This window comes from Balaenoptera acutorostrata, chromosome 17 (genome assembly GCF_949987535.1).
Source record: "Balaenoptera acutorostrata chromosome 17, mBalAcu1.1, whole genome shotgun sequence".
Classification (NCBI taxonomy): domain Eukaryota; kingdom Metazoa; phylum Chordata; class Mammalia; order Artiodactyla; family Balaenopteridae; genus Balaenoptera; species Balaenoptera acutorostrata.
Genome location: NC_080080.1, coordinates 74,371,136 through 74,396,194, shown reverse-complemented (window position 1 = coordinate 74,396,194; position 25,059 = coordinate 74,371,136). Strand labels below are relative to the sequence as shown.

General features: G+C 39.5%; 1 protein-coding gene across 5 annotated transcripts in view; it reads right to left on the bottom strand.

Moving 5' to 3' along the window:
* ASPH (aspartate beta-hydroxylase) overlaps positions 1-25,059 on the bottom strand; it is a 268,977-nt gene that overhangs the window by 61,494 nt on the left and 182,424 nt on the right. For all 5 annotated transcript variants that reach the window (XM_057532092.1, XM_057532093.1, XM_057532090.1 and 2 more), the window contains 2 exons: positions 24,078-24,167; positions 19,108-19,245 (listed from right to left, as the gene is read on the bottom strand). In XM_057532092.1, the coding sequence (XP_057388075.1) occupies positions 19,108-19,245; positions 24,078-24,167 (228 nt within the window). The remainder of the gene's footprint in view (positions 1-19,107; positions 19,246-24,077; positions 24,168-25,059) is intronic.

Here is a 25,059-nt window from a genome sequence, read left to right as displayed (position 1 = left end):
AGCCAGGAAGCCGGCACGAGCACAGGACTCCACCAAAGGCAGACACCCTCAGAGATTTGTGTGAAGACACGTTATCAACTTCAGCCAAACCCAGGGAACACTTGTGACATTGTGTGACCACATTACGTATATTACAATATTCTAGGGCAAGCGGTAGATTTTAAGATTAGATACTGATTTTATACCGCTTTTTTCCCCCTTGAGACTTTGAGTCTATTGACATTTCTTTTTTAAAAAAATTCAGCTTTGAGGCTTAATTAACATATAAAATTGTAAGATATTTAAAATGTAGATCGTGGTAATTTGATATACATATACATTGTGAAAGGAATCCCCCCACCTGATTAATTAATACATTTATCACCTCACATATTTATTTATTTGATTTTTTGGGAGTGAGAACATTTTAATTCTATTCTCTTAGCAAATTTCAATTATACAATACGGTGTTATCAACTACGGTCACAATGTTATACATCAGATCCTTAGACCTTATCCATCGTGTAGCTGGAAGTTTGTACCTTTTACCCAAACCTCTCTCTACTTCCTTCGCCCCCAGCCCCTGCCAACCACTTTTCCACTCTGTTTCTATGAGTTTTACTTTTTTTTTTTTTTTAATTGAGATTCCACATTGTAAGTAATACCATACAGTATTTGTCTTTCTGTGTCTGGCTTATCTCACTTGGTTGCCCTCAAGGTCCGTCCAAGTCACAAGTGGCAGGATTTCTTTTCTCATGGCCGAATAGTGTTCCACTGTGCGTGTGTGTGTGTGTGTGTGTGTGTGTGTATGTGTGTGTGTGTGTGTGTGTCTTACATCTTCCTTATCCACTCATCCATTGATGGACACTTAGGTTGTTTCTATATCTTGGTTATTGTGAATAAGGGTACAATGAATGCAAAAGTGCAGATATCTCAAAATATTTTATTTTGAATTATATTTGCATTTCTTTGGATATAGACCCAGTAATGGGATTACTGGGTCATTTGGTAGTTCTATTTTTCATTTTTTGAGGACCCTCCATATTGTTTTCCACAGTAGTTGCACCAATTGATTTTATATTTCTATGAAACCCACCCACTGATTTGTGTCAAAATCTAGAGCTGCTCTTACCATCACGCTGCTCTCTGCTGGTGTGGATCATTTGTCCACAAATAATCTTGAAACCATGCCCCATAGAGTTAAAAAACCCATCCTGAAGCTGTGCCCCATTGGGTTAACAGAAACTTGGTGACTAACAGAAATTCTTGAGTTTGTCTTATAGTTTGCTATATATTTGCTTGCAGCCTACTTTACTATCCACGCTCGCCTTAATTATTTTCTTGCAAATTGCATACCCTCCAAGCTTCATGTAGCCTAAACAATAAGACGTTTGCCTGAGTTGTTTTCCAGGCACTTGGAGTCAGCTGTGTCTAGTTCAAGGTCCAGCTGGCTAAGCCTGGTTGGGACCAGTGACCCTAAAACTGGGCCTGTATAGGTGTCTGATAAATGACCGTTTGATGTCGAGGACCAAAACCTGCACACTCAGATCATGCTAAGTGCCTCCATTTTTATTTTATTTTATCTATTTATTTTGTTTTATTAAAAATTTTTTTTTTTTAGGCCATGCCATGCGGCATGTGGGATCTTAGTTCCCCGACCAGGGATCGAACCTGTGCCCCCTGCATCGGGAGCATGGAGTCTTAACCACTGGACCACCAGGGAAGTCCCTCCGTTTTTACACATACATTCCATGAAGAAGCATGTAACTTAGAAACACCTTGGGCAGACCACTGATTACCTCACCTTTTCCCCACGTCCAATCACCTTTCCCCACCCCTAAGACCACCCTACTTCTTTATCCCATAAATATCTCAAGCTCCTTGCCTTCAGGGAGGCAGATCTGAGACTGGTTCTCCCGCCTCCTCCCTTGGCTGCCTGTGAATAAATCCTTTCTTTGCTGCTGCGCACCTGGTAAACAAACCTGGTTTGGTAACAATTTCAATATTATTTCATCCCAAGAAGGTAATTCATAAATAGCAAGTCAAAGACTGCATTGCAATTAAGAGATACTCAAAAACCCTCACTTAGGCAGGTCCCCAGAGTGAGAGAAGACCATGGTTTTCTCAAGAATCCCAAGATCATGGAAAGGAAAGAGAATGCACCCCAGATACATCTGCCCAAATGTACCTAAATTGCCAACACTCCCTGCAGTTACTGTAACTTATTCAAGTTGTTAGATAAATCTCTCTAATTCTTGTTAAACTGCCACAAAGACAGGCGAGAATTACCTCTCTAACACTTGAAATTACTTTTCAAATGAGGTTATCAGTGCCTGATATGGCAGGCAGGCTCTCACTCTCTGCCCTCCCAGTATTTTAGTGGCTTCTTTCACTTCTTTTGAAAGCTGATTTTAGGGGCATCTTTGGAAAGAGCTGATCTTTCGTTCCTAAAATAGGGCACAAAGGCCTAGGGAAAATGTTCAAGTGACTGCATCACTAAATAAAATGTTTAAATTTTCTTTAAGGGCAGGCTGTCTTTTACAAGTGAAACGTCGTTCCTGCCCCCTTCTGCCCCCTTCTCCCCAAGGTCCCCCCAGGGAAATGTTGCTGCAGAGGGACTTTTCCTGGAATAGTGATGGCTTTTTAAAATACCTTCTTGTTTGCCCTTGTTATACGTGCCGCAGGGGTGCTGGAGGACAGACTCTGGCAGAAAGGAGCAAACAGATGCAGGGTCTCCCAGTCGGTCCCAAACTGGAAACACTCTTGCGGCAGTGCCGCCGAGCTGCTCAGTGCGCTCGGTGCTGAGCAGACACTGCACAGACGATTATTTTCATCGTGAAGCAGCCACTCAGCATGTCCTCTTTAGAGTTCAGTACTTTGTCGTGGAATTTGACAACTGGAAGTGTCTGGGCTGTGAGTGCAGTGGAGACTTTGCCACTTTAGGGATGACAGAGGACTTGGGCCGGTGACTGAGCCTAAGGTCTCACAATCTAGCACCAGAACCGGCTCTGCGGTGCCCCCTGATTATCCCCGGGGCACCTGTGGGAGGGGGGTGTCAGGCTGCGGGGGGCTCTGGGCCCTGCACCCCTCTGGGGCAGCAGAGCGGCCGTGGGTCCCCGTCTCCTGTGACTTACAGGGCACACACTGGGCACCTATTGGTGAAACAAGGTGTCCCTGCCTGGGAACTGGGTGCGTCTCAAAGGGGGCGCACACTGACAACTGGGGAAAACTGGGCTAACCAGATCACACCAGTTCTACCTGGTGACGTGATGAAAAACACAGAGATCACACCCATCACGATCCCCTACATGTTCAACAGAAACATTTCTTCTACTAAAGTAAGGACTCTGCTTGGGGGTGTTTTTCAGCTTTGGAAAGACATGACAGGGTCTCTTTTACGGGCATCGGGGAGAAATCTGGAATGGGACCTGGGAATGGCATTTTCAAGCACAAACCAATGAACTGCACTGTAAAAAATTCACATGGTTACAGGGGATTAAAGACCAAACCTAATGACGTGTGTGCTCGTGAGAGAGAGAGAAAGGGAGGGGAGAGAGGGGAGTGAGGTGGAGGAGTAGGAGGAGGAAGAAGGAGAAGGAAAGAAGAAATGTATTTTCTCTACAGTAATGTTATTAGTTGTCTGACTTGGCAAATAATTCCGCTTTTTAGGAAATTCCAACAGGAACTTGAAGGCTCACACAGAGCGGGCCATGCCTACATTTTTAAAGGTTTCGTTTGACATATTACTTCCTTGACCCTAAATTCATTCATTTCATGAACCTGAAAAGAGAAACTCATAGGGTTGGTATTTGAGTTGGTTGCCCAGAAGACAACAGCCTCTGATTCACGTTTCTTCTTCTGGCTACACAGGCTTTAGGAGACAGAGATTTGCTTGTTTTCACAGTGCCTCATGGCCTCATAAACCCGTCATCAGCACTCGCCTTTCAGTTAAACCTCAGCTATATCTGGCATTCCAGTCATCTACAGATGGACTTCCCAGTTTCAAGCCTCATCAATCCCAAACTGTGCGCCAGCTCTCCCTAACCCGCGCCCTCCCCCCAGTTCAGGGCCATTTCCTCCTTTCCCAGGTATTCTGCTCACCCCGCTTGGATGGTACACTTTTCTCTTCCACATCAGATTAAGTCCTCCTTTTAAAGGCTTCTCCTAAAACTGATTTCTTGCAGAAAGCCTTTAGAGGAGCAGACATTCTTAACTATTTCCCTTACTATTTCCCTTCATTCAATTAAGACATACACATTTTTTCAAAAGTCAAATATTACTACAAGTCTTATAATGAAAGCAGCAGTATCTTACTCAAGTTTTTCCCAGTCCAGAGTCCAACCCCCAACTAATTCCTTTAAATATTTTTTTCTCATATTTGCCTGCTTCTATCTGAATAATATGTTTATATTGCTATCTCTTGATTTATTAATTCTAGACTTGATCCCTCAGTTTCTGTCAGGGAAGGGAACAAGTTAACAATGTGATGTCTCCTTTTCCCTCTTCTCCATCTAGCAGTTCGGCTCATGTCACAAACCTTTCATACATCTGGGTAAACTCACATCTGGGTTTTCCTGAGTTGTAACAATGACACTTCATTTCACATGCAGCATTTATAAATTCTGCCTCCTTTTCTTTGGCTTAATTTTTTTTTTTTTTTTAATTTTTTTATAGCTACTTTATTTATTTATTTCTTTATTTTTGGCTGTGTTGGGTCTTCGGTTCGTGCGAGGGCTTTCTCCAGTTACGGCAAGTGGGGGCCACTCTTCATCGCGGTGCAGGGACCGCTCTTCATCGCGGTGCGCGGGCCTCTCACCATCGCGGCCCCTCCCGTTGCGGGGCACAGGCTCCAGACGCGCAGGCTCAGTAGTTGTGGCTCACGGGCCCAGCCGCTCCGCGGCATGTGGGATCTTCCCAGACCAGGGCTCGAACCCGTGTTCCCTGCATTAGCAGGCAGATTCTCAACCACTGCGCCACCAGGGAAGCCCTGGCTTAATTTTTTTAATGCCCTTATCACTGTTTCTTCTTTATAGCCCTGAAAGAGTGCTGTAAAATCTCTTATACCATTCTACGCTTTGCCAAAAACATCGTATAAGCTATTACTTTCTTTCTCTCTTTCTCTGAAGATAACCCTCCAGTAGCCGTCTGCCCTGCTCTGCTCTGAACTGGTCGGTGTCTGGGCTTGCCAGACAACTGTCATCAGGGAACTTCTCTTGACCTCTGCCCAGTATGAGGCTCCCTAATTATTGGATTCTAATCTGGATAAAGAATTATCTGTGTTCTTGAGAAAGGACACACCACAGGTAAAACTGAATTTCTAAAAATATCTGAAGCTATTCTTTTAAAAAAAATTTTATTGAAGTATTTACAATGTTGTATTAATTTCTTCTGTACAGCAAAGTGATTCAGTTATACCTGTGTGTACATATATATATATATTCTTTTTCATATTCTTTTCCTTTGTGGTTTATCGCAAGATATTGAATACAGTTCCCTGTGCTCTATAGTAGGACCTTGTTGTTTATCCATCCTATATATAATAGTTTGCATCTGCTGATCCCAAACTCCCGATCCATCCCTCCCCTATACCCCCTCCCCCTTGGCAACCACAAGTCTGTTTTCTGTGCCTTTGAGTCTCCTTCTGTTTCGTATATATGTTCATTTGTGTTGTTTTATAGATTCCGCATATAAGTGATATCATATGGTTTTGGTCTTTGTCTTTCTGACTTATCTGAAGCTATTCTTACACTTGATTGAAGGCTTGGCTATGTACAGAATTCTAGGTAGTAAATAATTTCTACATAGACTTTTGAAAGCATTGATCCATTGTGTTATATAACATGTAGTGCTGCTGTTGGGAAATCTGATGCCTTTTGGATTCTTTTTTTTCTTTTCCCCTCTAGAAGCTTTATAAAAGTCAACACAGTGCAGTGGTTAGGGGTGTAAAGCATGGGAGGCAGGCTGCCTGGTTTGAAAATCTGACTGTGCCACTTATTAGCTGTGTGCTGTCAGGCAAGTTACATAACCACCCTGGGCCTTAAGAGTCCTCACTTATAAAGAGCATAAAATCCTACTACTTCCCTCAGGAGTCTCTAAGAAGATTAAATGTGCTAAAAGTAACGGTGCTATATATGGATAGAGCTATGATGATAATGATGAGAATTTTAAGATCTTCTCTTTATTTCTGGTTTCCTGAAATTTTGTGGAAACGTGCGTTAGTGTAAGTGCTGAACACTTAGTGGTCCCCTCAATACGGAAGCTCACATTTTTCAGTTCTAGACTATATAGTATTATTTCTTTCATAATTTCTTCTCCATCTTTTTTTCCTATTCTTCCTGGAAATTTTTTTGTTTGTACATTAGACATGTTAAATTGAGCCTCTAATTTTCAAAACTTTCCTATTTCCATTTTTGTCTTTTTGTTTTTTCTTTTGGGAGATTCCCTGGACTTAGTTTCCAATAGTGCTATTAAATTCTTATTTCTGCAAATCACATCATAAAATTTCTGAGAGTCCCGTGTCTTTGACTGTTCCTTTTTGTAGCATCCTATTCTTTTTTCATGGCTACACTCTCTTCTCTTATTGCTTCGAGTATATTAGAGATATTAAGTTGGCATTTGCTCCCCCAATTTTGTTTCCCCTGAACTACAGCATTCTTTCCATTTTTGTTTTATTTTCTTTCATGTTGAAGGGTCTCTCCAATGTGTGGTGATCCTTGGGTGCGAGTCCTATGGAACTGAGTTACTGATTGGAAACGCTATGGGAAAGGGCAGGACCTATGACTGACAGGCCTCACTGATGGGTGTATCGTCAAACCAGTGTTTTCACAGGGCACCTTAAAATGTCAGGATAGACAACCCTATTTTTGGAGGCCATACACTTTCTTTAACTGCTGTAGTAGCAAGTTTCTTCTTTCGGGAAGTCCCTCTGTAATTACTTACTTCCATCTCAGCTTTCTTGGATCTGTTAAGTTAGCTACTTCTCTTTTCCATTTCCAAAAAACATGCTGACATTGTTCATCTGTTATTGTCTCCCTCCTGTTTTTCTTTTTAACTTGTGGGTTTATACCATTTTTATTATTTTGCTGCCATTTACGTGAGGTTTCGTGTGGGAGGTGGTAAATGAGTGTGTACAGTTTTGCTTAACCCTTCCTCATTCATATTTTCTAGACAGCTCTAACAGCTGATTATTTTCGACCGCTTACCTTCTTTTCTCTTAAACTAGAAGGATCTTGTAATATATAATTCAACCTTCTAGTGAAGTTTTGAAACAAAATCCTATTGGCCTGCAAAAGTCTTTACTAGTCCCTCAAATGTGTCTGCAAAAGATCACCAAAGCAATGATGTTTCATGTGATAGAAAGGTAGTGGCGAGAGAGAAGAAAGAATTCTCAGCATCATAGCTTACATTTTAAACGAAACTCTGGTAATCCATATATTGATTTATTGTCAACTAATTTCTCTTCGCCTCTTGGCCTATACACTTTCCATAATCAATAAAATTGATTATGATGCTTGAAGCTTGATATAAAATCACTTTAATTTTGTCCTAAATCAAACAGAATTCATCCAACTGAGCTTTAAATATCTTCTTCTATGGAGGAAAATAGGCCCATTCAGAGAAACATTTTTGCTTAGGCAGTTAGGAAATGTTGCAGATTGCTAAGTAAGGAAAGTCACTAATGCATTAGTTTGCTAGGGCTGCCATAACAAAATCCCACAGACTGAGTGACTTAAACAACGGAAATGCATTGCCTCACAATTCTGGAAGCTGGAAGTTCAAGATCAAGGTGTCAGCAGGTTTGGTGTCTTTTGAATCCTCTCTCCCTGGCTTGTAGATGGCCATCTTCTATGTTCTTACATGGTCTTTCCTCTGTGTGTGCATACACCCCCGTGTGTCCAAATTTCCTTTTCTTATAAGGACACTAGTCATATTAGATTAGGGCCCACCCTAATGACCTCATTTTAAATTTACCTCTTTAAAGGCCCTATCTCCAAGTACAGTCATATTCAGAGGTACTAACGGGATTAGGAATTCAATATATAATTCTTGAGGGGACACAAGTAACTCGTAACACTAATGCAGGTTCAGGTTAGAACTAGATCCAGCTAAGAAAGCAAATAGTAGATGGGAAGGGATCAGGAATCAAGTAAGTCTATAGCAGCAAAATAAAGTATAGTCATGGAAAAAGTCAGGAAGAGTTATGCTTTTAACATGTGAACAAACCATAATACAAGAATTCACAGAGCTCAGGTTAACATAAGCAAGATTAGGTAAGTAACTGTGTATGATTAGCTGTTAAGAAAAAAGGGAATTGAGAAAATATAGACATTGGCAACTGAGAAGTCCCAGAGATGTGTATGTACTTTGAAAGGTTCTGACTCTAAATTAAGAGAAGGCATGTGGTCGAAGACTATTCCAGGCCAAGTTTACGCATTAAATTGGAGTCAGAATGAATTGATAATAGTGGTGCATTACTAAAATGTACACCATTTTTACCTAATTGTCTAAGAACATGCTGGCTATAGTTAATCATTTTAGGAATTATAGATCTGATTTTTTAAAGTCAGTTTACTTAAATCTTCGCTAAAACATGCCTATACTTTACACTGTGATGAGAAGACGTGGGTAGCAGCGTCCCCCGCCTTAGAAAGAATATACCAGGGTAGAGGGACATCCTCCTGAGCACTGAGCTGAAGTTATGAAATCCAAGCAAACACCATAGCGCACGCAATGCTCTCACAGCAAACTGATTTTAATAAAATCTCTAGGGAAATTAGTTGCATTGAAGGAGCAATCTCTTGCTGGTTCTAGTGCATCTTAATCAGACCTCCTGTTTTTCAAGTTTGAATATAAAAATAAAGGAAAACATCTGACATTCCAACCAAATGAAAAAAGCAAAGGCTATTAATTCAGACAAGCAAGGGAGTCTGCCACCATCACCAGTGTTTCGGCAGAGACGTGGGAAAACTTTCTAGTGAGAAAAGAGAAGGCTTCAGGGGTGGCCTGATGGGAGGCTGTTGGCCTGGGGAAGCTGTAGGCAGGCTGTCTAGAAGCTGGGTGTTCTAGGGATTGGTTAGCGGAGCACATTTGACTTTCTCTGGTTGGTCCTAAGTCGGAAGCGGGGACAAAAATTAGGAAAGCTGTCAGTTATTAATCAAGTCCTGGCCATTTGGGGCAGAATGTTATAGAAGTTATTGTTTAGCTTTCTGGATTGCCACTGGAGATAGTAATCTGGCTTCCTGTCAGTCTGATTTACAGTAGGCTGGCTTCCTGGTTTATTTGTTGTAGAAAAGGGGTTCGTTTCCCTGGCAGGCTGTTGCAGATTGTAGGTCAAGGTTCTATTTTTATAAATGGTCTGGCCATTGCCGCTTTGTATATACAGTCTCTCGTATCCTTACTGAAGGGAAAGGATAGCGTAAAGTATCTAGCACAGGGAAAGAGAAGAGTCTTGGAGGACTGAATTTTGCTCTTTCTAAAGAGTGGGAGAAAAGGGGTTTCTTCTCCTAGGAGAAAGGCAAAAAGATAGCCCAGATCGCCAGGAGAAGCGGCCAGCCTGAGGGCTTCAAGGACACAAGGGTGCAAAGGAGACCCACATCCCTGTACTCTAGCCCAGACTGGCAGGGATGCCAGCCAACATTCTCAGTCAGAGGAAGGTAAAAGGGGAAATAAAGTTCTGTTGTCCCTTCCCTGCTCTACCCACAGGGAACGGTGCACCGGGCTAGGCCAGGAGGGAGTAAAAACCCCAAAGTCCCTAATCTCAAGGGGGCTGCAAGTCTGACAGAGACTTTTTGTTTATATATAAAATAAACCACTTGATAAACAGATAAGCAAGTTATCTATAATGTGTATGTGCACATGCATCAATCGGTGTGTATGTATATTAAGATACAGATCATGACCTACTGAAACAGAGCAGGACCCTATATAGGGTCCGTGCCCCCCATGTCCTCCGCCTGCCTTTTGTCTGTGGAAAAACTTTAGCCAAAGAGTACGTTTAATCAGAGAAGTGAGAAAATGCAGAAGCAAAGAAAAGCAGTCAAACAGGACAAAACAATAACAGTTTAGTCAGTAAGCAAAGTCAAGGACCTTTAGTTCCTTCTCAAGGGCTACAGATAATATTCTGAGCCATATCCTGTGGGCTGTCTTATAGATACTGAAACCCTCACCAGGTGGAAGAAGTGAACTACATGATGACCAGACTGTAGCCGTGACATGAGCTGCCACAATTCCGAGAATTAGCCTCAAGGAAATGAGAACAAACCGACCTTGGAACTGAAAATTAACTGCGCTTAAACCAATCAAGATGACGCTGGTCAGACCACCGATGACCAATTTCAAGACGACTGCCAGAGCTGCCTGTGCTGTTTCTGCGTGTAGCCCCTCCCTGCACCTGTAAAAGCTCTCGCCCCTGGTTGTCCTTTGGACAGGAGTCCGCCTCCACACACCTGGCCCACTCTCACCCCCATCCCCGGATGCCAGCTCTTGAGCGGTGAGCAGCCAGATCCCGCTTTTGGTAACACTACTTGATCAAAAATTTTGGAACTGCAAATGGCGTACTAACCTACAGATGCAGCTTGCAGTGTAGTGCCCGGGTCTGTAAGTCAAACACTGTACTGCAAGCTCCCGAGGTGGACCAGAGATAAAGCCAATTTTTAGGCATTTTTGAAGAACTGACAAATATTGAAAACTCATCAATTTTGCTTTGAGAAAGAAAATGACCTTTTAATTTGAAATAATTCAAAGAATTTCTAATATTTCACCCTTTTGATATGTTGCTATAACTGGCATCTTAGACCCTCCTATACTCGTAGCACAGTGCCAGCTCTTATTAAGGGCTCACACTTAAACACACAGGGGAACATCCATGATGGTGGTGTTTTGTTGTGTTTTGTTCTGTTTTTGCACCTCGTAGGAGAGGAGGAACTGAGGCAATTATTTTGCATTTGGAGAGAAAGAAACCGAGGCCCAGATGGATGAAATGACTTCCCCAAGGTGTCAGAGCAGAGAGCGAAACTAACCTGCTTCTAAAGTTCATTTTTAAATCACATAACCATCGAATTCTGTAAATTCTCTGGACTCCTTTTAGTGTCATTTTTAGTGAAAGTATCATTGGAATCCAAAAGTCGAAAGTCTGATTTAGAAAAATAGGATTAAACTATTACGTTAATCTTAAGAAACTGCTTTCAGCACTTCTTTATAGTATGATACTTACTTTTCTATAAAATTGATAATCCTCTTACTTTATAGCTTAATTCCACTGTAAGTCTGACATTTTTGCTTCTGTCTCAATCCAATTCATTTCAAAAGCAGTTCAGTGAAAATATTCAAATATTTAATCACACAGATACAAATGTTGAACCACGAATTCACTCCTGTATAAGTACTATTTTTGTCCAGGTGGCATTATTCATACACAACGGGTTTCTTAATTAATAAAAGCCAGAGTCTGAGAGAAAATGCCAGGAAGAGTATCATTCAATCAATCATTCTTACGCACTGTGTCACAACACTGGCAAGTTTTACTGGGCACTTCTCCAACTGTAATAAAACTACCGTATGAGGAAGGAAAACTTATCTGTGATGCTATATGTTTCTATCAGAGCAAGTGCTGTGAAAAACTCAGAAAAAAAAACATGCAAGAGTTTCCCTTTTTCCCAGTGATGAATGCAGAGTTAGGTAGCAGGGAAAAAAATAGAAAAGGGTTATTTTGAACTATGGTTTTCAGTTGCTATTGGCTGTTGTGTTCTACATATTACTACAGCGGTTTCAATGCATGCATGTTTACATCTAAATTAGCCATGGAATAATTTGGATCAAAAAGCTAATCTCAAAAAGAAGAATAGCAAAATTCTTAAGTATGATGGCTTTCCTCTCACTGGAAGAGATTTCTTTTCCCTTTTCTATTTATAACCTAGCAAAGACATTAATCTATTTTTGTTTCAATTTCTATGTTAAATACCCCCAAAACACTTAGGGTTTTCATATTTGTTATTTGGGCAAAAAAAGTACTCAATTTTAATGAACATACGCCTAAAAGAGAAAACTCCGCTGGGATATTTTTCTCTAAATTTCTTTCATCGAGTTGCACAGCCTCTTAACACCCCGGTGCACAGAACTGCCAAACTGCAAGCTACACAATAAGGGGAAACAATGACAATTCCACAAAATGGAACAACACAGATGATAACATTTTACTGAACATTGTCCTGTGCCTTCAAGAAAATTGCACTCTACAGCTCACTGGAACATACAATGAAAATAATTTAAATGAAAATGTGCTATGCATGGCAGTGAATCATTACGTAAGGGCCAGATCTGGGTAATTATTCTAAAAGGATTTTGGCCAAACATGGCAGCTACCCCATCTAGAAGGTTTCCACCTTACAATATGAATGCCTGGGTGATGATCCATGATCCATAATAGGCAAATCTGTAATTTGAAAATGGAAAAAAATCTTGATGTGCAAGTGTGTGTCAACTAAGTGGTTCTGGGCCTTGGGTTCCTCATACAGAAAGTTCTGCCTTGTCACACTCACTACTGGTGAGTGGTCACCCGAAATTACTTTTTTTTAAGTCATAACATATACAATATTAACATTTCTGCAAATCAAGGTAGTTAGTAAAGTAAAGCTGACTTTACAATCACAACCCACAGCTGTCACACACTCTGAGATTCTATGCTGCTGGGGACCCTCTGATTAACGCCCAGGACTTGCTTTTTTTCTTCTTAGATGAAGCAGAGCTTAAAACAGGCAGGGCTGAAATCAAGCCCAGAGAGATAGAATTTTGAAATAAAGATTTAATTGGCTAGAAGGAGAATAACATGAGACATACAAGCAGACCTCAGTAACTTTGAGGGCGCAGTGAGGTACCAGTGAAGGCACGGACTTGAGGATAAGGAGGCCTCAGTTCCAATCCCAGCCCTGACCTATTAAATATAGGGCCTTGGGCAAATTTCTGAGTTTCTCTAATCCTTACTTACTCAAACATAAGTGGGTACAATGACACCTATCTTGAAGAGTTGTTGTAAAGATGAGAAGTATTACATACGAAAGTGCTCAGCACAATGATTACAAATATGCATTTAATACATGATAGCTGTTACATTATTATTTCAATAATACATAAAATTTCAAAATTTGCTTTCTGACTAACTTTTTAGAAACTAGAGAATATTTTCCTATGAAAACAAGGTAACATATAAATTAAAATTATAAACGATAACAATAACTAATGTTTATTGAGCACTTCCTACTTACTTAATAAATAAACAGCCATGGAACAAGCACTATTTCCGTAGGCACTTTGCAGATAATGAAACAGAAGCATGAAGAAGTGTTGCTCAATGTCACATAGCTAGTAAGGAATGAGACCAAAAATTCAAAACCAGGCAATGTGGCTACAGAGCCAATGCTCTAAACTGCTTCACTGTATTGCCATCCACAGCCGAACGGATAAAGAGGATGTGGTATATATATATAGAATGGAATATTACTCAGCCATAAAAAAGAATGAAATTCTGCCATTTGCAGCAACGTGCATGGACCTAGAGAGTATTATGCATAGTGAAATAAGTCAGACAGAGAAAGATAAATACTCTATGTTATCACTTACATGTGGAATATAAAAAATAAAGCAAACAAATGAATATAACAAAACAGAAACAGACTGACAGATACAGAAAACAAACTAGTGGTTACCAGTGGGGAGAGGGGAAGGAGGAGGGGCAAGATAGGGGTATGGGATTAAGAGATACAAACCACTATGTATAAAACAGATAAGTAACAAGGATTTACCCTATAGCACAGGGAATTATAGCCATTATCTTGTAATAACTTCTAATGGAGTACAAACTGTAAAAATACTGAATCATGATGTTATATACCTGAAACTAACATAATATTGTAAATCAATTATACTTTAGTGAAAAACCAAACGAAATAGACAAACCAACAAAACCAGGCAATATGGCTTTGGAGCAGATGCTCTAACCTGCCTCACTGTACTGCCTCACTGATGGTTAAGTTAGGTGTTCTTCATCAACCCCCAGAAACCTGTTTAGTTTTCAACATACTTGAACCACAACGTACATATCACAGTTTCCCAATTTTTAACAGATTTATTGAGACATAACTCACATACCATAAAATTCACTCAATTAACTTTTTACAATTCAGTGGTTTTTAGTGTATTCACAGACTTGTGAGCCATCAACACTCTCTAATTTTAGAACATTTTCATCACACCAAAAAGTAACCCTTACTCATGAGCAGTTGCTCACCCTCAGGCCCTCTCCTCAGTCCCTGGCTCTCACCCCTTCCTCTCTCTGTTGATTTGCCTTCTGGACGGTTCATATGGATAGAATCAGGTAACACGTGGTTCATCTATGCTGTACCATGGATCTTGGCGCTTCTTCCTTCTTTATTGCCATCGTGTAATATACTACATTTCGTTTATTCCTTCATTCATCATTTAGATGGACCTTTGGGTTACTGGTCACTTTTTTTCTATAGTGAATAATGTTACTAAGAACATTCAGGGACACATTTTTGTATGAACATATGTTTGCATTTCTCTTGGGTATACGCCTAGGAGTAGAATTGCTGGGCCTTAACTCTGTGTTTAACATTTTGAGGAAATGCCAAATCGTTTTCCAAAGTGGCTGCACCCCTTTACGTCCCCACCAGCAAAGTTCCAGGGTTCCAATCTCTCCACATACTTGCTACCACTTGTTAATGTTCATCTTTTTTGCTGCAGCCATCCCAGTGAGGGTTAATGGTATCATATTGTGGTTTTGATTTGCATTTCCCTAATGACAAATGTCATCGATCACCTTTTCATAGGCTTCTCGGCCGTTCATTATCTTCTTTGAATAAGTGTCTGTTCAAATCTTTCCCCATTTTTTAACCGAGTTATCTGTCTCTATATTGAGTTATCAGAGGAGTTCTCATTATATCATATATATATATATATATATATATATATATATATATATATATATGTTAGATATATGACTTGCAAATATTACCTCTCATTCTATGAATTTTACTTTCACTTTATTGATCATGTCCTTTGAAGCACAAAAGTTTAAGTTTCGATGAAATCTAATTGATTTTGTCTTTTGTCACTTGTACTTTCAGTGTCATACCCAAGAAAACCATTGCCTAACTCAATAATGTTATGAACACTTCTATGTTTTCTTCTACAAGTTTTATAGTTTTATCTCTTACATTTAGGTCTATATCCATTTTGAGGTTGTTTTTATGTATAGTATGAGGTAGCTTTATTTTTTTGCATTTGGATATCCAATTGTCCCAGGACCACCTGTGAAAAAGACAGTTCTTTCCCCTTTGCACTGTCTTGGCGCCTTTGTCAAAAATCAGTTAATCATAAATGTAAGGGTTTATTTCTATACTTTCAATTCTTATTCCACTGATCTATATATCTATCCTTATGGAACTATCACACTGTCTTGATTACTTTAATTTGTATGTAGTAAGTTTTGAAACTGGCAAGTCTAAGTTCTCCAACTTTGTTCTTTCTCAAAATTGTTTTGGCTATTCTTGGTCCCTTGTGTTTCCATACGAATTTTAGGATCAGTTTGTCAATTTCCATAAAAAAAAAAAAAAAAAAAGCCATGTGGAATTTTGATAGAGATTGTGTTGAAAGTTTAGGTCAACTTGGGAAATATTGCTATCTTAATATTAAGTTTTCTGGTCCATAAACATGGAATGTGTTTCCATTTCTTTAGAGGTTTGAAATTTCCTCCAATACAATTTCGTAGTTTTCAGTGTACGTCTTGCACTTCTTTGTAAGATTTATTCTTAAGTATCTTTTAAGAGTTCGATGATGATCCCCAAATTTACATGTTAAGTCTTACTCCCCCAGTACCTCAGGATGTGACCCTTTTTGGAGATAGGGTCTTCACAGAGGTAATAAAGTTAAAATTAAGACAGTAGGGTGGGCCCTAATCCAATATGACTGGTGTCTTTTACAAAGGGTGTCCTTTATAAAAAGGGAAAATTCAGAGACAGATACACAAACAGGGACAATGCCATGTGAAGATGATGGCAGAAATTTATAGGTCACAGAACTCCAAAGGTTGCCAGAAAACCACCAGAAGCTAGGAGAGAGGGATGGAACAGATTCTCTTACAGCCCCTGGAAGGAAGCAACCCAGCTGACACCTTGATCTTGGAATTACAGCCTCCAGAACTGTGAGACAATTAGTTTGTGATACTTTGCTACTGAAGGTGTATCAAACTAATACAGTATCTTATATTCTTTTTTGAAGCTATTGCAAATGGAATTGTTTTCTTAATTTCATTTTGGGAGTGGGTTTTTCTGTTTATTTTTGCTAGTATAAAGAAATACAATTGATTTTTGTATACTGATCTTATAATAAAATACAGAATAAATATGGTCTAGGAAGACTCATTTAATATAAATTTATTGAAACCTCATTGAAAATTTCTTTTCCCCAAGTAAACCAAATTGATCAGTGAAGTCTTATAGGTCTTAAAGAACAAGATGTTCTTTAACAAAAAAATTATGAAAAATGTAAAACATATACTTAAAGGTAGAGAAATGAGTATAAGAAACCTCTATATATCCACCACCTAGATTTCACTCTTGCTTTTGCCTTCTCACCTCTCTCAGGTGAGTGAATGTAGCTATACTGCCTGGTGGGACAAACAGCCCACGAGTTTTGCCCCTGGGTAACCCTACCCCACCTGAATGGTAGTGAACTTAGAGGAGGTATTTGCTAGGCTAGTACTGCCGCCTGCAATCCAGACCAGCACAGTGGCCAAACTTAATGTCCTTTCCAAGGGTGGAAAAGTTAGGGTATAAATGAAGAAAAGGAGAAATAATAGCTGAAGGTAAGAGGATGAATAAATAGGGTATGTAATGAGGGAAATCCAATATTGCATTAACATCTCGAAGAGGCTCAGGGAAAGATATTGTCTCTTAGCTCAGCTACACCAGATGTCTGAAAGGGTAAAGCCATATGTTGCCAAGACCACACCTACTTTTGGAGCTTATGAGATCTAACGGAGGCCTGCCAACCTGAGTGGCCTCGCCCTGGGAGGTACTTTCATATAACGTGAGACTGGACTCATTATTATTAATGACTGAATGAGATCTAGTAATGTGCCCATGTCTGTTAACTGTTAGGATTCTTTTGTTAGAAGGGATCTGCGCTCAAAACCCAGAGGGTGGCTTCGGATAATATAAGAAATATATCTGGTCTTTGTTTCCAGTTCCCGGCCCAAACCTCCCAAAACCCACGAAATTTCCTGAATAATTGGAGTGACTTTTGTCATTCATAAGGAGCCCCTTTTGAGCACACTTGAATTTATGCTAATAAAATGACTTAGCGTGGGCCCCCAGATAGCCTCAGGATGGGGCTGGTCACCAGAAAGACCAGGTGGTTAGAAGGCTGGAACTTCCAGCCCACCCACCACTGAGAATGGACTTACGTGCTGCAGATTACGCTCTATAAAACTCCTGAACCACAAGATTTGATGTGCTTCTGGGTGGGTGAGCTTGTCCACAGGCCAGGAGGCTGTGTACCCCAGTTCCATGAGGACAGAAGCTCCTGCACTCAGGACCCTTCTGGACTTCACCCTTTGTACCTCTTCATCTGGCTGCTTATCTGTTTCCTTTATAATATCCTTTACAATAAACTTGCAAACATAACTAAATGTCCTGAGTTCTGTGAGCCACTCTAACAAACTAAACCCCAGGAGATGGTCATAGGGGAACCTCTGATTTTACAGTCTGTTGGTCAGAACCTCAGGTGACAACCTAAACTTGCTATTGGCATCTGAAGTGGGGTCAGTGTTCTGGGACTGAGCCCTTAAATTATGGGCTCTGATCTATCTCCAGGTAGATAGAATCAGAACTGAATTCAATTTGTAGGACACCCAGACAGTGTCCCCTGAGAACTGGAGAATTCCCTGGTGGTGTTGAAAAATACACATTGGATATGGATAATCAGTTGTTTGAACATCAGAATGTATTTTCTTATATGAACAATGTACATATGGCAGTTAGATTCTCAGGCCAGACCACTGAAGCCCCTCTAGCTCATAAGATACATGATTACCTTTTACATTTTGAGTAGAAAACAATGATTGGAAGTACGAGTTAATTTACTTTCCATTTGATTAATGTTTCTAAGAAGAAGGAGCTTATCAAGGCAAGAGTTAAACTTCTGACCAGCCTGTACCAAAATAATAAAGTAGACATTCTTGTAGTTTAGATTTAATCTACCAATATAAAAGCCTCCAATGTTTTGTTTCTTTTTTAAGCTACTAAGTTGTTAGAATTACTTACATTTCTATATCCTAGATATCCGCCACAACATTTTCTAAAACTATTTACATCTAATTTTTTTAATAGACAGGACCAGTGGTTCTCAAAGTGTTGTCCAGGGACACCTAGGGAGTTCCCTAGACCCACTGAGGGGGTCTTCGAGATCAAAGCTATTTTCTTAATAATACCAGGATGTCATTTGCTCTTTTCATGCTCATTCTTTCATGAGCACACAGTGGAGTGTTCCAGAGGCTACCTGACATATGACATCACTGCTCTGGTGGGTGTATGGGTGAAAGAGTGGTGAGAACCCTCCTGTCTTCCATTAGGCCAGACACCAGAAGAGATTTGTAAAAATACACGACAATTCCCATCTTCTCACTTCACTTCTTTTGCTTTGAAAATGTATTTTTTAAAGTTATTGATGTTAACATGTAATGGAGTTATTATTTTATTTTCATAGAAGTCATTTAAAAGATTAAATTTCCTTTTAGTTTTAATTTCTAAAAATTATATTGATACATATAATCCCCCAACACACACACACAAAACTCCTTGGGGTGCTCAATAAGTTTTAAGAGTGCAAAGAGGTCCTAAAGCCAAAATATTTGAGATCCGTTCTTCAACAAATTTCTTTCTTCACCATCTCACCTAAACTCTTGGCTGATGGGATGAAGATCCTTTTTGCCATATTTTCTGCAAATGCCACTGGAAAGAAAATCTATCTCCTCCCTGACATTCCTTTCCATGAGAAGCCGTCTTTGAATTTAGAGGGCGAGACAGACAAGGACTCAACAAAGTTAACACTCACCTTCACTAATTCCATGTAGCCCGTTTCCTTGGGTGTCCACCACGGCTGGGCTTTCAGTCCGTGAACGTTGTAGAGTGAGCGCTGCCACACAGATGCAAAGTGGCCTCTCTGGTGCCCAAGCTCGTACCACTTATATGCCTGGAAGAGTTCAGAAAGACTGAACTTCAAACGAAGCAGTTTTACTACTTTTACAATCAAAGTCCCTAAAAACAAGGTCCGACTTTTAAATAAAGAGCTTGCTAGTCAGGTGCCCAAATCTGTTACACTGGCAAAAATACTGTTATTTGATTGGGTCTCTGATTATGACCTATTATTTAAAATAAATGTGTGTTTTTTATTTTCACTCCTAGGCTGTAAGCTCTCTGAACACAGGACTGCACTGCACTCACTCTGGTCTCCCCAGAGTGTCCAGCAGACTCTAGGACTTTGCTGAGTGGATAAATCATTTAAGACACAAAAGGGGACTATGTTTATATTTTAGCTTTCATTTCTTAAACTCTGTGTTTCCTTTCAAAGGAAGGGAGTATGACTTTCATAATTTCTTCACAGATATCTGCATTTACTGAATTGGGATGTTAAGAAGGACAGCAACTTTTTCTTTGTGTTTTTTTTTTTGGCCACGCCCGGCGGCATGCAGGATCTTAGTTCCCTGACCAGGGATTGAACCCGTGTCCCCTGCAGTGGAAGCGGGGAGTCCTAACCACTGGACCACCAGGGAAGTCCCGGACAGCAACATGAACAATCTTCTCACGTCCACATGAAGAAGGCTGCCCCAAGGTAAGGAAGTATAAATCCCCCATTAAAGAAGCAGACCGCAAGAAAATATTATTCTGAGTTAGCAGTAAATAGAGTGATAGCCTGCATTAGATTTTTTTAGAAGGGAATTTTTGTTCCTAGTATGTTTTTTTCCTGCCATAAGGGATAACATTTGCGGTGGTAGGCTAGCTGTAACACGATACAACTTGCCTCCAAGAAGACTAACGAGCCTTTTCAGGGACAGCTGGCTTCCATGCGTACCCTTCAAAGGACGCCCGAACCATAACCTCTCCCAGCGGCCCTCCCCACATGCCTCCTGCACCGTGCTCACTCCATTGTCTTTAGACTGGAAGACGGTTCTAGGAGTGTGCCTAATGGTATCCCCTCCATTATTTTAATTCTGATCTAATGATTACTTTTGAAGAGTGATTTCAAATACACATTTTGATCAATGAAAACAGGCAGTTAATATCAAGCAGAGTGAGAAGATAGAAGAATATCTTCATAAAACCCCATCTTACTTTAGATGTAAGAAATAATAACTTTTAAGTCTCTTAAAATTCATAAGTCAAAATTTCCTTCGTTAGGAAAATCAAGTGTGATAGCAGAACCGCTCCTATTTTCAGTAACACTTTTCAGCTTACTACTAGCTTGTGCATGTGTAATTTCATTTGATCTTTCCAATAACCCTAAATAGCTCCATTTTACAAATGCTCAATCTGAGATTTAAAAAGACTAAATATGTTGAATTATCACCCAGGGCAATTTATTGGCAATTTATTCCTCTTTCCTTCTATCTTTGTATCACTAAAAAAAAAAAAACTATCACAAGGGATCTTCTTATTTAATTATCTTTCTCAATAATATCTCAAATTAAGAATGTATATACTAATCACTTATATGTTTTCCTTGAAATACATGTAAGTGGTAACCATAAAGTAATTTCTTTAAAAACGGCTCATGGTTGATTGATTTAAAAAAATATAGCATTTTACCTTTGAAATTAAATTGACTATTTCAGTTATTTTTGTCCAATTTAAATTTAGGATTTTGTTTCCTATAATTTTCAGTGTTAAACAACATTATTAATTACAACAGATGATTTTAGGAAACTCTTACAGTCCATTAGATTTTTAATCATCAGCAATTCATTTTAAGGACTAGACATATTGTTAGAGTAGTGAGAAAGAAATTATTATAGGAAAATATATTATATTACTATCATATTATATTAATATACATATTATAGCAAAACTTATAACTCTAGTTTAGGAGTTAGAAGTCTCAGATTTCAGTCTTGGCCTTAACACTCACCACGCTGAATGTCTGGGCAAGAGACTTTGCTTACAGGGGCATGTTTAACCGCCCATAAGAGCTTTTCTGACACTCAGAGTGCATCAAACAGGGCCCTTGGTTTTATACCCTCTGCCATTTAACTTTCAGAGAAACAAAACTGTGAAATGATATATTCGAAATTTTAAAAAATCATCTTCAATGATACCTTCAATTATATAGGGGACCCAATGAATTCAGCCAGACTCCTTTTTTTTTAAACATCTAGACTGCCTCCCAATAAAAGTTGCTAGAAAATCCATGATCAAGCTGTTAGAATCCTCTGAAAATGTCCTCTTTACAGGAATACTAAAATAGACAGAAAGCATACCTGGGCACCTTGTTAAATGTGGTCTATATCAATGTCTACTATACTTCAAATTAATGCCAGGTATAGTTTACACACACACACACACACACACACACACACACACACACACTCTCTCTCTCTCTCCATAACCACATAGAAATAGTATGTCAAGAGAGTCTAACTCAGGAAAGCGCAGGCCATGTTTGGGGTCCGTGGTACGTGACCCCAGCCAGAGCCTGTTCTGCCTGGAGCGTGGTGCACAGTGGGACATGGGACACACACTTGTGATGAGAACAGGTGGTTCAACTGGCCTGGGAGAACCAGGAATGCCATCGTTTGGGAAGAGGGCTTTATTTCTATTTTGCACCATGGTGTTCTTGAGCCCAAGATGCCTGGAAGAAAGTAAGACTAAAGCAGGAACCGACAGCCACGTTCTTGCAGCCGTCACAGAGGTGGACGGCAACAAAGGCTGGAATTAGAGCACCGACCAAGCAAGAGGGAAGATGAGATGGACGCCAGACATCGAAGAAGCTGACTGACCTGACCGGCCTGGAGTGAGGAGGGGGCTTGTCACAGGAGAGGGAGGAGCTAAGCTGATTCAAGTCTGGATCCTGGGAGTTGGCAATACCATCCAGTGAGAGCCGGAACCCAGGAAGAAACGTGGTTTAGAGGAGAACAAGTGAGTTGTCACTGCGGCAACGTGCGGAGAAACTAGGCAGGCAGTAGATTGTGGACTTTGAGTAGGAGACGAGAGCTCGAATGTGGATTTGGAAGTCACAGAAATTCTGGGACAAGCTGAGGCTGAATTGCTACAAGAGTATCATGATTGGTCTTTCTCCCGCTTCCTGCCTATATGAAATGATCCCGTGAGAAAAGTCAAAACTACTTTATTGTCAGCCCCTGCAGCACAGAGGCTGTGGGTCTGCTTCTCTTTTCGTGCCTGGAGCAGAGCTTAAGAGCATGAAGGAGGGTTGCTTCCCGGTATGAAAACTCAGAGCACGAGAGTCACTCAGATTCAACATCTAATATGGAGAATATGCTAACGTGGGATTTCTATAGGCTTGTTTCTCCTATAAGGATGAATCTTTGTGAGCTTTTAAATTCAAGAACTGTGCTGTTCTTTGCATCTTAATGATAATTAAGCTGATAGAACAATCCCATAGGTTCAAATGCCAAGCCCTTAACAATGTGTAGTAGTGAATTCTTTGCCCTTGAAGTAAGGGCTGTTTTCATCTAAGATGTGAGACTAAATCACAGACTTCTTTTATCTGCCTTTGTCCTGGACCATGAGATGTTGAAAGGTAAATTAATTAGTGACAATTACATTTATAGCAATCACATACGAACACTTATCAAGTGTTAGATACTGTAGCAAAATCTTTCTTATCCCTCTCATTCAAAGGAGGTACCAGGCATTTACATCTTAAAAGAATGAAGGAACACAAAAGTGACTACTAATCAGCAATTTCTTCTCCCTTCTTTCTCTGCCTCTCATTTCTCATTCTATTCCAGTTGATTGACCGGTAGGTCAGAGGGGGAAAGGTATAGACACATAGAAATGTATAAAGAAAACAGTGTCAATTATCCAAATTTCTGTTACCCGAAATTGGCTCCTGTCACTAGCTGACAATTACCCCATCACAAAACCCCTTGCTCCAATGAACCCTCAATTGTCCAAATGGTCCCATGTTCTTATTAATTTTAGAAACCCGAAGCTATGTTATCCTTAGATGTCACTTTATTACATATATGGAATGCATGGCTACAAAGAGCCAAGGTCTCACTACAGCCTTTGATCCCTGACTCTAAGGACAGCCCAGCCTAGAGCCATGCGATGGTGAAGGACAGCCCAGCAATGTTGTGTGAACCACAGTGGATGGTGAGAGTTTGGGAATTTACATTGTATGATGTCATGATTAATGACCAAATGTTACGTTTAAAGAAGCTGACACTGTACTCAGAAAAAAAGGGATAATCACAAAGAAAACATGTGATTTGCTTTAGCTACTATATTTTCTGTGTCAATACCAGTCATTATTATAGCTATAGGTATTCATCTTCAACTTGGCATTTAATATTTTGGAAGGTAAATTACACAATTAACTACTGGGTTCAGTGTGCTTAGGAATCAGTTGAATAAAGACTTCATTCTAAAAATAACTACTTTTTAAATTCCAAAATAAAATAAAAATAAATCTAGGCAAACTGTAAAATTATCTCAAAAATATTTTAAAAATTTCAAACACATCTCTTCATTTCATAATTTTAAAAATATTTTTTCAAGGCAATATCTATCTCTATAGATACACACACAGATATACACACAGGCACACTAATTTAGAGGCTACTCATGATTATTCAGATACTTTCTTGAAAGAAATTATAAAAGTCAAATCCCAAAAATTCTTTATAGGATTTAGTAAGAATTGTTAGGTTGTTACAAAAAGTTTAAATCACCACCTTCAAAACTTTATGCTTAACACATTTTTTTCAATTGTAACTCTCTCATAGAAATACTTTCTCCCTCCTCTATCTTCTGTTAAAGAGAACAAAAAGTTCACGAATGCATTACCTCTTTGTTTCCAACTCTTTGCATGGCATCCCCCAGGTGGAAATAAAATCGCCCATCATCAGTGCCAGGATCCCCAGATTCTATTCCTTCCTGTAGAAAGGACAGTGTCAGTATTTATGAAAGAATTAAATACCAGATTTAATTCACTGATTTACTTAATGTTTTCTAAGAATCAGAAAATCACCTCAATATTAAAGTTTGGCAGTTAGGTTACTGGTCAACATTTACAATGCAAAGCCAAAAGGAGGTGATAAAGTTCAACGTAACAATATATTCATCATCAATTAACAGTGGAATACGCCACAAAATCAGTATGACGCTTTGTGAACTGTCTCTGCAGGAGCAATCGTATTTCAATATCTCAAAGAATTTCTTTGTCTGAGTTTCTATCACATTTATTTTGCTCTCCAAATCTGACCATATGTCATCTAGAGGCTTTTTTATCCCTGAACCAAAATGTTTAGTTGCTCATAGATGTTTGAAATGATAGAGACCCAACTGCAAATAATATTTTTTTTTCCACTCAAAACAAATGTGTCCTCACTTTTCAATGAAATCTTTGACAGAACATACAACAGGATTAAAGCCGGTTGGAATCTTTAATTTTATTAAACACCTCCTATCCTAAAACACTCAGCTGATTTCCATTGCCACTGTCCACAAAAGAACTGAAATTTAAATTTATGTAAAAACAAGAAAGAGAGGGAGAAAATATTAAAGCAAGAGAATGAATTTAGAAAAGTAAAAGAAGGATGAAGATACAACATATTTAAATGTCTAAAAAACTGCATCTTTGAGGCCTCTTCACAAGAAGCCCATTATCTTTTACTCGGAAGAAATTTTATTTGCATAATGTTGGGAAATAGCAGCATGAAACAGAAGCATCACTCCTGAGAGGAGAGTCGTGATCTGGGCTCTTGACTGACTGACACTCAAATAAACGTCATTGCTCATTAACTAACCAACCCTGCCCTCCACTTCC